Source organism: Tenrec ecaudatus, chromosome 17 (genome assembly GCF_050624435.1).
Source record: "Tenrec ecaudatus isolate mTenEca1 chromosome 17, mTenEca1.hap1, whole genome shotgun sequence".
Taxonomy (NCBI): Eukaryota; Metazoa; Chordata; class Mammalia; order Afrosoricida; family Tenrecidae; genus Tenrec; species Tenrec ecaudatus.
The window spans coordinates 63,645,809-63,664,192 of record NC_134546.1 but is presented as its reverse complement, the minus strand read 5'-3'; the positions used below and the strand labels follow the sequence as shown (position 1 = coordinate 63,664,192).

Sequence of the window (18,384 nt, the reverse complement as noted above, 5' to 3'; positions counted from 1 at the left end):
TGTATCTGCGTCTGTTCTGCTCTTTCAGTAACTTTGAGGTGATCTGGCGTGAGACCCACCCCACATCGCATGTATACATGAGCATGACTAAAGAAACCCTCCATTTCCAAACAGGGGCATATTTACAGATACCCCAGAACCTAGGGCCGTCGTGTCAGCTCCAGTAGATGAACCTCCAGAGGCTTTGACGGCCGCAAGTCTGTGTGGGTTCAGACTGTCGGGTCTCTCCTGGAAGCGTGTCTGCGGGTTTTGCTGCTGATCTTTGGGGGAGCCGCTGGGCACTTTAACCCCTCTGCCTTCAGGGATCCTTATCGCCAGCCCGGGGCTGGGACTTCAACACGCCTGAGGGAGGTGCGCTCTGATCAGTACCTGTTGCTCTATCTGTTGGTCTTCAGAGTGCCATTTCAACTGCACTACCCTCCGGTTCCTGGATTCTGCTGATAAGGCCTTCCAACGTGGTCTTTCATTTCCGTTATTGTACCGATCAGTTCTGGTATCGTGGGCTTTTTCGGTTTATTTTTAAAATAGCGTCCATCCCTTTTACATTCTTACCTTGTTTATACATTGTTTTCCTTAGTTCTTTGAACATGCTTAGTACTGTTATATTTTATTGTTCCCCATGGTCAATATTCATGCTTTTTGGAGATGACTTCTTTCCCTTTGTCCTGTTATTTGAATGGCCGTCCTTGCTGGTGTCTTCGTGTGCTTTGTGATGCTTTGCCGCTTGAACATCACACCGTTACCGCGTGCTCCCTTTTCTCTGCCTCCATCAGGCCCCTTGCGAAGCACGAATGTCTAAGAGAAACTTAGGCAAGCACAGGCGTCATTCTTGCCTCCGTGGTCTCCCCCTTGCTCTGGGAGTGCTTTGATTCCCTCTAGACTGAAGTTTCAGCCCTTGCAGAAGCTCAGAAACACCCTGATCACTTTGCTCCAAGTCTTTACCAACTGTACCCGCCCCTGCTCGGATTTGGGTCACGGTGAGTTTTCAGTGCTTCAGGCTGCGGCTTCCAGAATGGTCAGAATCTATTTATGCCTTGAAGACTCTGTCCACAGGGCTCGTCCCATGTACTTTCGGACCCTTCACGGGAGAGGTACGGCGATTGGGACGCTAGCGTATACCTGCTGTGCCGGGAGGAGTGAGAAGGGAGGAAGATAATTTTCTACCATGGAAACCTGGCTTTGTTTTAGTAGGTAGTTCTTTAAAAAATTTTTTAAAAATCATTTCCTTAGGGGCTCATACAACTCTTTTCACAATCCATCATTTGTGTCCAGCACATTTGTTGCCATGATCATTCTCAAAACAGCTGCTTTCTACTTGAGCCCTTGGTATCAGCTCCTCATTTTCCCCTCCCTCCCTGGTAGGTAGTTCTTTTCTACCATTCCCGGCCTGCCTTTTCTGTTGCTAAAGGATGGAGTGCAGGTGCCTCATTGTTTTTCTTGGTATTTGGGTAGAGTGGGTTGGGCTCTCAGACTTGGCGCATGCCTCCATTTTCCCCGAAGAGCGCCCACCTTGACATATCACTCATAGTTGTTTAAAGCTTCTGTCTGGTAGTTCCAACAGCTGGGTCATAGCTGAGGCCCGTTCCGTTGATGGCTTTATCTTTTGACAGTAAGCTGCTGCAGGGACCTTCTCAGTGAGCATCCTAACCCCCTCAGCATTCAGTGCCCCTGCGAGCCCACGGGCGGATGGGCAGTCTCCGCGTGCCCTTGTCCATTGCCCAGTGGTGGACTGTGTGCTTTTGCGTGGAGCTGGGCAGTTGTGAGGAATGGCACGGGCGGGTAGGGTTTTGTTCGGCCGACTGACCTGGTGGCACTTAACAAGCACAGACTGGGTGGAAGCTCACCCCCCGCCCACCCCCCGCCTCCAGTGGTTCCACAGAAGAAAGATCTGGTGGCCTGCCTTTGTAAGGATCACAGGCAAGAAAACCACATGGAGTGATTCTACAACATAGTACACACGTTGCCGCAAGCCACAGGCTTATTTTAGTAATAGATACGGTCCTCAGGCTTATGTAGACCCGTGAGCATGCATCGCAGCCTTGGGTTTTCTCAGCATTTCTGCTCCTCTGCTTCAAGTCTTGCTTGTCCTCTGCTTCAAGATAGTCAGACGGTCAAGTCTCGGTTGCAAGAGGTTTGCTACTCATCCACCAGCAGTAGCAGACCCGAGCTGGGCGGTCACGGGAAGATCGGTGGTTCAAGCCCGCCAACTGCTCGGTGGGAGAGCACTGAGGCGTCTGCTCCTCTAGAGTTACAGCCTCAGAGACCCACAGGGCTTCTGAGAGTGTTGCTTTGAATCCAGTCAGCTCCATGGCACTGAGGGGGGGCGGCTTTGTTGAGGCGTTGAGCTCCTTGTGGGGCTTAGGTTCTCTGTCAGCACCGGGAAGTGATGCTTCCGCGCAGCCAAGTTAGTGCATGGTTCCTAATGTACTTCCCTGAATTTAGCAGAAATGTGGTGTTTTCCCCCTTTTCTTTGATGCTGTCTGCTCATTGCCAATCCCATCTTAGCTGCCTACTCTTGTCTGCTTGCTGACAGAGAGGTATGTGAGAAAAGTCTCACGGTCATTGCTACCCCTACACCCGTTACCAGGACTGACGTGCAGGAAACCAGGCCAAGCTGCTAGAAAGAAGAAAGCCATCCATGTGCTTGGGGGTGAGGGCTTCAGGAACCAGAAGACTCGAGTTCAACTCTGCTACTTAGGTTTCTCTTGAATCTGGGTGAGTCCCTTCCCTCCGGTTTTGGCGAGTTACACTAGGTGGTCCTTAGAAGCCCTGCTCAGGGGTAAACTCCTCTGATCTTCGCATCAGAGTCGTCTGTGCAGCACTGTGTGCCCAAGTGGTAGAGCCATCTCTCTGCAAGCACAGTGGTTAGTTCCCAGGTGTGGACTGAGTCACGGTTCACATAGAAACCCCACTGGCAGTTCTCCATCCTTGTTGCTTTTTGCTGAGACTGGCTAGCCTGTGCCATCTTTCCTGGTCGTCCCTGGCATTAGGAGGCCCTTATGAAGCCGAAAGGCATCAGGGCAGCACAAGGCGATTGAAATCACTAAGAATCGTGCCTGGGGTAAATGATGAACCCGCTGAGAGTCTCCGCGTTCTCTCTCACTATGGTGATACACAGACAGTGGTTGTAGAGAGCGTAATGTGGGGGAAGAGGGCGAGCTAAACAATGACTGAATAGTACATGGCTGTCAGCTAGTTACTCACCGAGCAGGCTAGCATTTCCTGAGTACTACTGTGTGCCAGGTACTGTGCTAAATGTGAATGAGCTCCCACCCGAGGGCAGGCTTGTCATTGTTCACCCCATTTTGCTGATGATAAAAACTGAGGCTCGGGGCTGTTAAGAAATCTAAGTTGACATGACTAGTGAGGGGCAATATCAGGATTCAAACCTAAATAGCCCAACTTCCCAGTTGGTCCATGTTCTCTTTTTGGCCCAGGTGTGATGCATTCAATGCTACATTACACGTGGAGCTCCTTGACGTTTCACACACATAACCAGCATCAGACCAAGAGCCAGGACGTGAGCACAGACAAGAATTTCCACCATGTTCCCTCCTATAATCGCTACACAAAAGGGCAAGCACTCTCTTAACTTCTAATTGTGAGGGTTAGCTTTGTCTTGAAAGTTGATTTTTATTTTGTTTGGTTTTTAATGTCAAAGCTCTCACAGAGCGTGTACACTATGTTGTGTCTGGTTTCATTTGCAGAGCGTATCGTCATAAGCCCAGTATTTTTTTCATAACGCTAGTATTTCATTGCTTAGATGAGCACCACTTCTAGAATGATCTGCAGGATTGATGAGCCCCTTCCACCTGTATTGTCTGGTACTGGCCCTAGATGGCACACCTGGACACCCTATCACCAATGGCCTCGCCTGGGGTGACTCGGCTTTCAGCATTCCTCCTTTGAGCCCCCCTTCCTTTTTTTCTCTTTCTACTCTTACCTCCCCGCCTCCAACCCGTAATCAAACCAGTTGCCATTGAGTCAATTCTGACTTACAAGCTAACCTATGTTAGCCCTTGGTACTAGCTTCTCTTTGACGCCTCTTCCATGACTTCTTGACTTCCTCCAATGGCCCCCATTCGGAAGAGCCCCATTGTGGCAGCCTGGTTAGACCTCGCAGGTCGGGGGAGACGAGCGGGGTGGCGATGTTCTCCCCAAAGGATCATCCTTCCCTCACCCACTTCAGTGTGTGGCTCTGGTGTTTTCAGAACACGTGACAACCCTTGTTTTTCTCCATATTTCCATTTCAAGCCTATAATCTTTTTGTATCTCAGTGAACTTGTGTTTACTGCAAGACAGCCTTACCCTGCCTGGCAGAAGTAATATTACAGTGCGTCGTCTTCTCCCTGTTGTGAGAAACGTGATGGTGTCAGAGCTGATCACAGCTGCTCCCGGAGAGGAGGAGGGGGTGGTGTGTGTGTGTGTGTGTGTGTGTGTGTGTGTGTGTGTTCTCATCCATCCAGGGCCCAGGTTTTCTTCTTCCATCTCCAGTCTTAGTTTTGCTGATTTCCCTGGAAATGAAGGATTGTGATATGGAGCAGGTGCCTGCAGGCTTCCAAGATGTGGAGACTCTTGTGTCCTTGAGGGATGTCGGAGTTAAGCAAGCCCAGCTGCACAGGGACAGGTCGGCCGTTGCACCCCGCACGCTCTGAGGGAGAAAGACGTGCCAGTGTGCTTCAGTAAGCAGATTTCCCAGCTCGGGGATCCTTTGGGGCTGTTCTGCTCTGTCCTGCAGGGTTGCTGTGAGGTGGAAGTGACGGCATGGTACTGGGCTGGCTGGTTTCGGGTGTGAGGGGTGGGGTTCCCCTGCTGCTCTGGTTCTGACTGCTCGATGCATTCAGTGTGAGAGGGTGAGAAACGAGCATGCCGCCCCTCCCCGGGCAAGAGGAAGCAACAGTGACGGCTGCTGCTGTCTGCACTGATTTGTACCGGGGTCTTCCTTCCACCGTCATATAAAACCTTAAGTCTCTCATTCCCTGACCACAGTTTTCATGATTTCTGGAGATTTTCAAGTTACACAACGAGGCAGTAATCACTGTATCATGCTGCTCCTGCCTTGGCCCGGGCTCTTCTTCTCCAACCTACCCCCTCCTCCCCACCCCCCCAGCACCTCCCTCTTCTCTGTCTGTACACAGAGGCACTGAAATTCCACGTTTTCTTCTGATCCCCATGCTATGTTGATTCTCCTCTTGTGTGGTAAGCAAGGAGTGGAGTGCTTACTCCCCTGTCGGTTACAAAAGAGGAAACCGAAGCGTTAAAGGTAGGTTGGCTGTTCATGGTCCCCCAGCTAGCTGATGACCAACCTGGGGTAACAACCCAGGGTTCCTGAATGCACATTATTGCCAGCCGCCATCAAGACAGCCTCACGGGGTCCCATGCACTAGGGAGCCAAGCACTGCTTGCTCCGTGCTGTTCCATGACTGATTGCAGACCGAACCATTGTGATCCAAAGGATTTTCATTTGGCTGATTTGCAGAAGTACATTTCCAGGCCTTTCCCCCTCGTCTGTCTTAGTCTGGAAGCTCTGTTCATGGTCATGGTAGCATGCGGCCCACCACTGCCAGATGGCTGGTGGATGCACATGAAGTGCACTGTCTGGGAACGGGATCCAGGCTTCTTGCAAGGAAGTGAGAATTCTAACCCTGAACCGAAATTTGGCAGCAGTACTCCACCCTTAATGCTCCTCCTCAGACTCCTGTCATTAGGAAGGTCTTGCCACCAGCCTTACAGTCTTTGCCACGGCTGTGGCCCGGCTCACAGCTGGAGGGGTGTGTGGTTAGAGGGAAGAGCACAGGGGAAGGAATTGACTGTCAGGAAGCGGAGAACAGGAGTAGGAAGACTTCCTAACTTCTCTCCACCGAGAGGAAGGTGAGCAGACTCATACGTGGCCTCTGCCATCCGCAAGGCACCGTAAGTAGATCCATGATGGAGAGGGGGTGGGGGAGTGTGCGTGTGTGTGTAGGAGTGTAACTGGGGCAGAGGACGGCTCATGGAGGACAAGCTGTTGCCAGGGACCGAGAGCTGGTGTGTGGCACCTGAAGTGGCCCACTCTTGGGTCTTAGCCTATTTATAACTAGTGTCGCTGCAAGCACTGCCCTTTGGGGAGAGGTCATCCAGTCAGGGTTAAGGACAGAGACTATTTGTGTGGGTTTGAATCCGGATTCCTGCCCATACTAATTAAATGTGTGACCTAGGGCAAGTTGCTGTCTGCATCTGAGTTTGTCCCCGTGCTGTAAGAGTGGGAATAAGCACGGCGGACTTGGAATAATAGCTCACGGTGTTGAGTAGATTCTTTACCTCATAGGCATTCAGAATGCGTGTACCTGTGTGTAGGTACGCATTTTAACAGCTTTGTTTGCACTCTGCTTTTCTAACCTGCCTGCTGAGCCCTCCAGGTAAGCTCATTCAGGTGTTAGCTGTGAGCTGCGTCTCCATTCGCCCTGTGTCTCTTAGTGTGGTGGCGGCTCGGGGCAGCAGAGACCAGTGGGTGTGCAGTGGGCTGGAGGCAGCTGTGGCCCTTAGCCAGGCTTTAGCAGGACAAGAGTGCTGGCCAGCCCGGCTTCACCCCAAATTGCCCAGTGAAGCAAACCAGGGCACTCAGCCTGTGTCTTCTCTAGCTTCATGCACTGTGATGTTTACTAAGCAGACCTGTTGCCTTTGTGCTGGAGTGGCCAACAGGTGTGCATCTCCCTGCCTTCTTGAGGTTTGCAATAAAGGTAGTGAACGAAGAGGAGGAGATTACCGTACATGCTCGAGTATAAGCCGACTCGAATAACAGCCTAAGTACCTAATTTTACCACAAAACTATATTCCACACTTACTCCGCTCTGCTGGCTGGACGCTGCGGGCTCTTGCTGAGAGCCGGTTTACTCCAGCACCCGCCTTTGCTGCTTGTCACTGTCATTGTCATGAAGTGGTATGTTGAAAGTATCAAACGGATGAAGTATGAACTATGCAAAAGAAGCCGTTGCCCTGCTTTGCTTGCGCTTGCAAACACTGTTAAAGAAGAGGAGTGGGCTCACCACGTCGGGCACAGTCACTGTACCACGGTCATGACTGCGCAGCACAAAGAACATATTCCACATCATTTTACAGTGACGTGAGGTGTACTTACAGGTTAAACGTGTCGAATGTTTTGTCATACACGTACATATAGGATGTAAATCTACCGTATACACTTGAGTTTGAGCCGACCCGACTATCATCCGAGGCACCTAATTTTACCACAAAAACTGCATTAAAAAACAAAAACTCAGCTTATACGTGAGTATATATGATACACTATATTTTGCTGTCAGATCAGATGCACTTTAGTCCTGTGAGGGCAGGGAATCATAAAAGTCTAGAGTTTCATGCTGAGACTACGCATGCACATTCCTACATTTTTCACTTCTGTAAAGGATCAGGAGTTGGCACTGACTGGTCATGTCTCAGGACCCTGTTCACGGAAGGAAGGTGAGGTGCAGCTCTGGCCAGTGGACCTCGCCCCGTGTTCAGAGATGCTGGAGGACTGCCTAGTATGCACACGGGGCTTCAAAATGCCCTTGGAAAAGGGGATTTAAATGAGCATGGAGTTTTCCCGTGACCTTTTGAAGCCCTCTGGTAGCATCTCTCTTGTCCCTTGACCTGACGTGCCTGATGAGTCTGGCTCCTGGACCTCATCATGGGCGACCTGAAGGTTTCTTCCTGCTGTCGCCTTGCAGCGGAGAGCCGGCTTCGGAGCTCTGGTTTGATTCCAGGGCCCTGGTTTTAGGAAATAGATTTTGTGTATGATGTAAGCATAACAAAATCAGCTTTGCCAGGACCGTTGACATTTGGCTTCAAAGCAAATCCAGGTGGTATGTTTTGATTTGAGGAGATGCTTGGGTTCCCTAGTGGCCTTGAAGCACTTTCCCCTTGTTTTATAAACAAGGGGACTGATCTGCTGAGAGGTGACACTGTGGGTGGCGAGTCAGGTGGGGCGGCCAGAGTGGGAGAGCCCAGCTGGACGGAGTGCTGTTCCATCTACAGTGTCCCTCTTCCCCACTCCCTCTAGTCCTGGGGTGCTGCCCTGGGGTGCTGTCTCTGGTGACGCTGCTGACCTGTGCTGTGCCCCCCAGGACGAACCTGGAGGCCTTGCAGAAGAAGCTGGAGGAGCTGGAGCTGGATGAGCAACAGCGGAAGCGCCTGGAGGCCTTTCTGACCCAGAAGCAGAAGGTGGGCGAACTGAAGGGCGACGACTTCGAGAAGATCAGTGAGCTGGGCGCTGGCAATGGCGGAGTGGTGTTCAAGGTCTCTCACAAGCCGTCGGGCCTGGTCATGGCCAGAAAGGTGAGGCCGCTGCCTCAGGAACGGAGTCAGTTTGTCTGGAGGGACAGGTGTTTGGGTTTCTCTCCGGTTGCCAGGACCTGCAAAGCAGAGTGGAAAGGAGACCGACTTTTCACCTAATACCTTTTGAATTCTAAACTCCTGATGTCATAGCTATCAGATACACCCACAAATGGCTTCTGGGCAAAACCAGCAAGTGACCCTCCCTTAGCTCTCTGCGTGCTGTGTCACAGTGAGCAGGGTGCCTGCTGGTCACTTTCCGGGTGCAGGCATGGCTTCATGCACCAGGTACCTTCGTGTCTGCTCTCTCCACCCTCGCACCCTGGACTGCCCTGTCCTCCCTGTGGGTCTCCGCCAGAGAGCAAGCCTGGCTCCCGTGTTCGTTTCTGCCCCGGTGTGCATGTGCTGCCGCTCTGTCACCCTTTCAGACAGGGCCATCTATTGTCGAGCTCTCGCCAGCTCTGCAGCCCCCACTGATGACCACTGCTTCTGTGTCCCCTGATATTCCCGGTCTCCAGGTCTTTTCCAAAGCTCCAGCCTATCAGGTGGCTGCTGCTTATGTTTGTCGCTTGTCTCCCTAGCTGGAACAAAGGACAGTGTTAGGTGCACATTTGGTGGGACTTGAAACCTTGGCTAAGCCCCCGACCCCACCCCCCCATCGGGCTCCTGAGGTCAAGGGGAAATGTCTCGGGCAGCGTAGGTCCAGTGCATCCCAGATCCTCATTCCCACGACCCATGACCTTTGGTATGAACCACGACCTCAAGGCCACTTCCCCACATGCCTCCGTGCCACAGGTCTCTTTGGAGGAAGCCCCCAACTCAGGTGAACCCTCCTCCCCACAGCTCCTCCTGGGAGGATGGTGCCTGCTTCGGTACATTTGCTTTGGCTGGGCAGAAACTGGCTTGTAAATGTTCCTGTTTCCCCTGCCTCTGCCTTTAAGAGTTTAAGCATTTAATAAAGATTCCATCCACCCATCTGTGTATCAGTCTGTCCATCCCTTTACCCACTCGTCTGTCCATTGCGCATACAGCCTCTTTTCCTCCCGCCTTTCCCAGCTCATTCACCTGGAGATCAAACCGGCCATCCGGAACCAGATCATACGGGAGCTGCAGGTGCTGCATGAGTGCAACTCGCCCTACATCGTGGGCTTCTACGGGGCCTTCTACAGCGACGGCGAGATCAGCATCTGCATGGAGCACATGGTGAGCGGCGGCCCCGCAGGCTGTGTGCTTGGGCCTGGGAGATGGGCAGCTCTGCTCTAATCTTTGGTCTCCCACCAAACAGCTAACTCCCCGCTGTTCCCTGGCTCCACATCACTGCCCGGGGCATGTGGAGAGCCAGACTGCAGAAGTTAGAAGAGCCAAACGATGGCAGCCTTTCTTACTCGTTTCTGCCCAGGCCCAAGATGGCAAAGAGCCTGTCTTTCTGGTGGGGTGGGGTGGGGGTGTCTAAAGTACCTGTAGTCCAGCTTTCTGCAGCCCTGGTGACTTTAGGATTGGGATGTGGTAAAATCTGCTAATACAGAGTTAAAATCCATCCAGTGCTGTGTGCTAGGTACAAGGTTTGGGGGTTATGAAGGTGAACAAGATAGCTAGAAAATTCGCTGAACTGAGCTCCAAGATAGCCAGAAAACTTCTCCATCTCTTCAATGAGCCCTTGTCAGTCTTCTAGCACAAGTGCACGGATTTTGTTGATATTTTCGCCTGTTGGGGAAGTTGACGGACGTCCAGAACAAAGTTTGTCATCAATCAACATTTCACCTTTTTTGAAATGAGCAAACCACTCGGACACTGGAATTTTTCCCATAGCGCTGTCCTTGTGAGCTGTGTTCAACATCACAGCAGTTTCTGTGGCATTTTTCTCCCGCAGGGAACAAAATGTCACAGCCGTGTGCTGTTCTCTTAAATTGGCCATCACATGTGACTGGAGAGAACCTTCCCAGGTGACACCCCTAGGTGCACTTGCTTGATGCTCGCTTAGCGGGAAACGTGTGCTTATGAAAGCTCTCCCCAGTAGAGCTTTCTCCAGTTTTCTGGGGGCCATTTCCTTATATAGTCTACTTTAAAGGCAATCTGAAGGGGTTCTTCAGAGCAAAGAGAAGAAATCCCACTGGCACCCCATGGTGGATGGAGGAGAGGGCCAGTGAGAGGGTGATTACGGGTTGATCCTGTGTAAGTGAGCTGCCAGCCATTTACCATTAGACGCACAGGGCCCGTCTCTTCCCAGCTCCTAAAAACAGCAGCCTGACAAGATAGTGTGTGTTGTCACAAGCACATGTAATATTTTACTGCATTTTCACAACAGTAACTTTGTTAGGTGGACATAATATGGTATCAGTGGGGGTACATTTCTCCAAATGAGGAAAGTGAGGCTCAAGGAAATTGAATAACGCGTCTGCAGTTACACAGCTAGGAAGTGGTACTGGTAGCGTAGAGATTGAGGCCTGGTTCCCCTAAGCCTGCACTGCACTGAATCCACCGAAGAGTGGCCAGGGGTTTGAGACCTTGAGTCAGCCCGGGCTGGCTATTCTTTCTTTCTTTCTTTCTTTCTATCTATCTATCTATCTATCTATCTATCTATCTATCTATCTATCTATCTACCTATCTATCTGGCTGGCTTTTATATCTATCTATATCTATCTATCCATCCATCATCTATCGATCAATCGATCTATCTATATCTCTGTCTGTCTCTATCATCTATTGATCTATCTATCGATCATTCGATATCTATCTGTCTCCTGTCAGGTAGTGTGCCACAGGGATCTTAGAATCTGGCAGACCTTTATTCAACTCTCCCTTCTCCAGTTGGGACTTGGTCTTGTTTGCCAGCGTGTCCTGACTTGAAGCAGGTGTTCAAGAACCATTTGACTGACTGACTACCACGTTCTTGTTGTGACTACGGGCAAACTCTTTTCCCTTTTGACCCTCAGTTTCCTTGTCTGTAAAATGGCCCGTGTTCTGCTTGTGATGCTGTTCCATGAACTAATTAAAATAGCGGCTGCTAACGTGGCCCGCAGCCTGGCGCAGAGAGTGCATTCTACACACGGAAGCTTTTGCCCTTGCCTCCTGGAGGCTGGCAGTTGAGCAACACAGGCTGATCCAGTGGGGTCTGTGCCCTTCAAGGCTCCTGTGTACTTTCCCGCAAGCAACCGTCACCTCCTCCCAGGCGCGCTCCCCCTGCCTCAGAGCCCCAGAACCTCGTCCCAGTGACTCCACAGCGACTTTGCGTGTGGCTTCAAGCATCCCTTCAGTTTAATGGTGAAGAAGCCCTGCTCCCACGTGCGCAGGCATCTGCCGGCACCTGGAGGTGCCATCTGTGCCGTAGATGCGTACAGTGTGCTGTGCGTGGCAGGAGGGTCTTGGGAAAGCACGTGTTGTTCCTCTCCAGCAGAGCAGTCTCTGTAGGGTGCACGGGAGCACCTCTGGCCGGGGCTAGCTCCTGGACCGCATCTGATTATTTTTCACAGGGGTCTGACCTCCCCTTGCGTGGGGAGGGGGTTGTTCTGCCTCCTGCTGCTACCCCCTGTTCTCGGCTGTGACGGCGTTCCTGGCTCTAGGCAACAGTATGTGGAGGGCAGTATGGGTCTAGAAAAGTAGACCAAGAAGAGGGTGGTGACCCTGGTGATAAGCCAGTGATAGGAAAGGTCAGAGCAGCTGCTTCCGTCTGATGTCTTGCCAAAGGGACAGAGGTGCTTGGTGGGGTGACCAGACAGACTAGCAACCAGCTCTTGCTATCTCACCGCCCCTGCCAAGTCTTTGTACGTTGTCAAAGTTATTGATCACATCACTCCAGTCACGTGAGCAGGATTATTGACCCACCCCAGCTGGGAGGCTGAGAGAGCGAGGCCCCGAAAGGTTTTGTAATTAGGCCACAGTCACAGCCAAGGAGTATCTGAGCTGAACTCTAACCACATCTCTCTTTATACCTTCACACTCTGCCCCTGCCCCAGGTGACTCATGCCCTCTGTCTGGGTTCCCTCCACTCTGCCGTGAGGTGTCTTGTTCCAGATGGTCCCTCGGGCTCCCTCCCGTGCTCACATCCTGCGTTTCTATGGTTTGGGGCCCTTGGAGCTGTTAGGCAGGGTTTATATTAACAGTAATTAATCAACAAGAATTGGGGTTCACAAACACTTATTTTTAGTGCTTGCTATTTCCAAGATGCCCTGTGAGCGGCTGGTTGGGTGCAGTCCCTTTGAGCTGCGTCTCTTCCCTCCAGAGCTGTCCACAGGCAGCATGGCTGTGCTCCAGGACTGTCAGGGCAGTGGGGGTGGACTAGGGGGGTCGCCCACCACTCACCTGGTCTGCAGGTCAGGGATTGGGTGTGAGTGTGCATGGAAAGGCTCCAGAGCCCCAGCCAAGTGTCCTGTTACGCCTGCTCTCTTCAAAGCCCCCAGGACGCTTTCCTGGGTTAGCTCCTAGTTCTGGACCCCATCCTGAGTTCTGCCTCTAGTAGGGAAGCCAGGAGACCACTTGTGAGTGTGCACTTTTATGCTATTTGGCCTGGTTTTGAGGTCTGGAAGCCAGTTTGTTCCCATGGTTGGGCAATTTCTAAAATCCACCCTCCAATCACTCTCCTTGGAAGGTTCTCACACTCTGTCCTGTAGCTCTGGGTCCGGATACCTAACATCTAGGGATCTCTATTCACTCTAAGCCTGCAGAATTACTCAGGATGCCCAGTCCCCAGCAGGCCTAGGAAACCTAGCAAACCCCACTCTCTGGCCCTGTGTAAGTCCTCCAGCTTGTCACTCTGGCCCTGGCTGCAGCTCGCTGTGTGGCGCTGGTCCTGGCATGCTCCACCCCCGTCTCTGAGAAGCCTGTTTCACAGCATCCCTGTCTCCTCCTCCCGGCCTTGCACCAGTTTCCCACCCCACGGTTCTGCCGAGGTCAGAAGTAGGCCCCAGACTTCGGTGGCCGACCACCTGTTGGTTTACGCAGGCCATCCTCCTGCCCCGTGTAGAATCAGACTGCTTTTCTCGTGGTTTTAGATTTGCGCTATCTTGAGAACTGAGGACGCTCCCTCATTGTTCTGGAAGCTCTCTCTGTTCACTCCGCCTCCATGGGTGTTGAGCAACTCCTTCTGTCCCCCAAACCTTCCTCTCCAGGAAGAGAAGCGGAGGACACAGCAGGAGTGAGCGCTTCATTCTCTTGGCCTGTTTCCAGGATCGGGAGGTCAGCTTTTCTTCCCATGGACTTGGCCCTCTGGGAATACTGAAATCCTCCCACAAACATCCCTCCAGCAGAAGCCATCTCTGACGTTATCCTGCGGAGCCTAGGCCTGGAAAACGGGCTGGCTGGAGGAGTCAGAAGGCAAAAGGCTTTTGAGGGTCAAGCAGCATGCCTGGCACCTACCAGGTGACCCTGTTAAGTGATTGATGAGAGAGGGCCAGGGCTCATTGGGAGAGTTGTGGGCTGCAAGGCCGGCACGTGGGCAAACTGGCCCAGAGCACAGCTGCCCAGGGCATGGACGCTAGTGCAGGGCCTGCCTAGAAGTGGGGTTTGCCTCGGAGCTCAAGCACCCGGAGGGTCAGTCAGCATGGCTTTCTGGCCCTCCCTGGTCCTGAGTAGGCCCCCTCCGGCAGGAGAGCTGCTGCAACTTCCTGGTGGGTTGCTCTCTTGGGATTTCTTCCCTGCCCCAAATGCTGCATTTCAAAGGCGATGCCCCCACAGGGCTGTGCTTGACCCATCTCCACAGGTTCTTTGATCCTCCGCTGTGTCAGTCTTGGCCGGTCTATGTCATTCACATTTCCTGCAGCATTTGATTATGAAAATGTTCAAACGCATGCCACCAAAGGCATTGTGGACCCCTGAATTCGCCCGCGAGCCTCTGCAGTGTGGCGACATATCTATCCATTGTGCAGCACTTTACTTTTTATTTTCCCCCCTCTAGATAACGTTTCAAAGTGAATCAGTTGCATGAGCATTTGCTGAGTCTCCTGGTCTACATCACTCAGTTAGGGGCTGGCCTCTCCTGGAAATCAGCCATGGGGGCTTCCGAAAGGTCACGGGAAAAGAGAGCTCAAAGACAACGGACTGTGTCTGACCTTGAAGCCCCTTGATCTGCACCCACCTCCCAGGCTGGAGGTTGAGACCCAAGGAGGGAGAGGGTGTCCCCTGATCAGAACAGGAGTGGGTTGATCTTTGGGGGTCGATTCCTGCTCAGGTGGTAGCCGAACAGCCAGAGCACAGGGGTTGGGGAATGCTGGCTCATTCTCATGCAGGAGTAAAAGCTTTTGAGCTATTATTTTCATAAAAGCATTGGTCCCCTCCACGGAAAAGCTTCACAAAAGCCCCATTGACTTAGTTAATAATTGGCTTCTAAAAATACAGCACAGCTTCAGCAGCTGTAGTCACTGAAGGCAAGTGCTTGGTAACAGCGATACACCATGAGAGGGCTGGGGCTTCGTTGCAGGGGTCCTGCCGGCGTGGTGATCAGAGCGCTCGCCGGAGCCTACAGAGGCCGGTGGTTTGCCTCCATGGGGCGCTCTGCCGGAGAATGACGTAGCAGTCGGCATGCATGATGATACAGGGCCTTGGAAAGCGGACGGGCAGTTTTACTCTTCCCTCCAGTTGGCATGGACTTGGATTGCGGCTTACAGTTGGGTTCAGGCCGCTCTGGGAGTCCGGACTGGTGCTTGCCCTTAGATCTTGCCAACACTGCGTTCTTCACTCTAGCCCTGAGAGAGGTGCGGTCCCCGTGCGCTTGTTTGGGTCCTTTCAGAGGCAGTGTTGGTCACGGCTGAAGTGGCATCGGGGCCTGGGAGCCCAGGCAGCTTTTCTGCCTCATTTGAATCAGATTTTTATAGAACTACTTTGGGTACTTTTTGCATGTAGGATAGAGTCTTCCCTAAAGATTAGGCAAAGTCTTATTCAAACAATGAAGCTGAAACCATGTGCGCTTGGACTCAGAATAGAAACAGCTGGGTTTCTAGCCCCGCATGTGCTTCCTCTCCTTATCTTATCGCTAGCCAGCGGAGGCCTTGAGCAACACAGATGGCTAACATTTGGTTACTATCTGCCAGGCTGGCACTTCAGATTCATGCGAGGGACTTTGGAAGAAAGGCCTGGAAATCTGTTTCTGAAAGGTCACAGCCTGAAACCCTCCCAGAGCCATTTTGGATTTCTTTTAGGTGGAGCCTCTGAGTTCTCAGCTGGTGGATGGAGCAAATGGTTAAGGGCTGAGCTGCTAACAGAGAGAAAGGTTGGTGGTTTGAGTCTACCTGGAGGTCTTTCGGGAGAAAGGCCTGGTGAGGTACTTCAGAACAGATCAGTCGCAGAAAACCCTAGAGGCCTAGAAATCAACTTCAAAGAACCAGGTTGTGTTGTTAATAACAGTCTTCTGAATTGATAACTTCTGACTGGGGGTGACTAGCGGGCCGAGCTAGTGTCCTGATTTGACCACAGGGGGCCTGTGGCACTGTGAAGGCACCCTGGGTAGTAGGATCAATCCCCCAGGCCTCAGACTGGGATAACCAGTGTTTAAAGAGAGTTTGACTTAGCTGAAGATTTGTGACTTCACACTGAGAGTATCTATAAATATGCACTGTTAATTCTAACTCATAGCAACCCTATAAAGCAGAGTAGAACATCCCCCCCCCATCCTAGCCGGTGGGGTTGGGGGGTTCCCAGGCTGTAAATCTTTATGGGAGCATAAAGCCTCATCTTTCTCCCATGGAGCAGATGGTGGTTTCGAAGTGCTGGACTAGACCTTAGCAGCCCAGTGCATACTCGCTGCACCCCCAGTAGGTGGGCTATGGCTCTGTGAAATTGTAGGTTATTTTTTAGACTCCCCCCATGCTCCTGGGTTCACTGACCCACGGTCAGGGCGTCTGCTGTGGAGTTTATTATACTCAAACAGCAGACATTCAGGGATGTTAGTGTTTGGGGGTGAAGCTGTCTTGTGTTTGAGAATTCCTGTCTACCCCACTTCTTTTTATTAGCATTCATGATCCAGAATTGACTAACAGAAAACTGATCCCAGGCCCTCTTTTGTATACACAGAATTAAAATTGTGTCTAATTGTGGTGAGATATATGTAAGATGAAATTTCTGTCGTCACCATTTTCGAATGTGCTCATGCCATTAAACCCCTACATCGTGTTGGACAACCGCCCATTAGCTGTTTCCAAGCCGTGCTCCTCACCCTGCGCATAGGGTTTGGAGCTGGTCATCTGTTTTTAGCTTGTTTTGTGCAAAGCTTCCAGGGAGCTGGGTGTCCTTGAAGGAGCCAGCCTTACTTCTTCGCCTCCTCTAGAAAGAAGCCGTTTTTGCCCTCCCATACATTGTCTTTTTGTAGAACAGCTTAGTGTCTGCTCATGGATTTATGGATTCATTCGCCACTTTCATAAATGGGTTCAGAGTTTAAGGAGATGAAACACTCGCGGTGGAAAATCTGTAAGCAACAGAGAAGCACAAAGGAAAAGCTGTCACACAACAAGGCCCCCATTATCTTCCCACCTAGACTGGAGGTGATCCCGGTTAACACAGTCGATCACCTGGCCTTGTGGGATCTTACATCCGCTTGTTTATCTTTTATAAAAGTCTGGTTAAGCTTTCCTTGACTTTTGTTCATTATGTTGCTGCGTTACTGCTTTGTATTCTTCCAGAGCCCCATGTTGCATGGTTTTATCTTGAAAGCTGGGCAGTTAAGATGTCTGTGGGGTCTTCTCTGGACCTAGGGGGCAGCTGCTCCACAGCACACAGATGAGGCTGCCTGCTTCCAGAGCTTTGCACAGCCTCGGAACCCTGTGGAGTGGTCCCGCCCTCACCTGTAGGCCCTGCCCTCTCTGTAGGTCCCCCCACCCAGCCTGTAGACCCCGCCCTCACCTGTAGACCCCGCCCTCGCCTGTAGGTTCTCCCCCACACCTGTAGGCCCTGCCCTCACCTGTAGGTCTCCCCCCCCCCCCCGTAGGCCCCGCCCTCACCGGGAGGCCACTCTGAGTGGAACGGACCTTATGTCAATGATGTGATTTGGTTTTTCAGTCCAAGGTCTAGCTTCAGTGTCACGTCGTGCTGTGAGGTCTTCACTTAGCTGCCTGCCTCAGAAATCAATTCCTCCTCTCTAGCACGTCTGTTCTTTCTGTCAGTTACTGCCTTTTCCGTACCTAGTCCCTTACACACCTTTGTCTTAGATGCCCTATTCCTTACTCACAGGCGTTCGATAAATGTTGAGTGGTGACCGGTAACTGTTCCGTGTAGCGAGGGCACTTTGAGTTTGGCTTTGTGGGAATGCTTTCTACTTCTGGGTGACTTTTGTAATCGCAGGTGAAGTGGGAACACGAGGACACTTGTGCCTTGATACATTAGGGTCCCTGGAACAAAGCATCTGTTCAAGATCTCCGGCTAAGATGTCGACCGGATGAACGGGAAGCCCGGCCTCACTCACACTTCCTCTCCTCTTACGCTCTCCCCTTCGTGGCCCCTGCCGTGGAGCAGCTCTTACTCTGCTCCCCATCCCGTGCCTCTAGGGTCTTGTCTCTTCCCTTCCGCTGCTGTGCTTCTGCTGTTTAACCCCCAGGTTGGAGTTCTTCAGGCTGCCTCCCTGGAGTGAAATGCCCGTTCCCGGTGACTTCCAACTTAGCCTCCATGAAGCAGGGCCGTCCCACTGGATCTCCGCTGCTTGCAGTGAGAGCTCCCCGAATGGACCGCGCTGACCCGATGGGGAGCAGAACATTGCACAGAGCGTCAGGCCATGTGACCTTTCAGAGCACATCGCTAGGCCTGTCTCTCCAGGGCCATTCTGGCAGGGTTTGAACAGTCAACCTTTCAGAAACCAATTATTCTGTTACCTTGTGGTTTTTAACGTCCTTTCCAAGTTTTGGAAACCATTTCATCTTTAAATCTTCCGGTATTTAATGTTTAGCTCAAATGACATCTTCTAGATGAATTCCGAAGTACGTCTTGTTTCTTCTGCATGTCTAAAGCACTTTTCTTAAGGAATTCTTCTGTTTTATTATATTTGGTTGAGAATTATTTCCTCTACTAGTTTGTAAATTTATTGAACAGTGTTTCTTTCATCTTTAAATGCCCTCATAAAAGCTACCATAGTCTGTGATTTGTGGAATGAATTACTGC

The 18,384-nt window shown here is 51.6% G+C and overlaps 1 protein-coding gene across 2 annotated transcripts in view; it reads left to right on the top strand.

Moving 5' to 3' along the window:
- MAP2K1 (mitogen-activated protein kinase kinase 1) overlaps positions 1 to 18,384 on the top strand; it is a 91,248-nt gene that overhangs the window by 46,245 nt on the left and 26,619 nt on the right. For both annotated transcript variants that reach the window (XM_075535363.1, XM_075535364.1), the window contains 2 exons: positions 8,103 to 8,313; positions 9,367 to 9,513. In XM_075535363.1, coding sequence (XP_075391478.1) covers positions 8,103 to 8,313; positions 9,367 to 9,513 — 358 coding nt within the window. The remainder of the gene's footprint in view (positions 1 to 8,102; positions 8,314 to 9,366; positions 9,514 to 18,384) is intronic.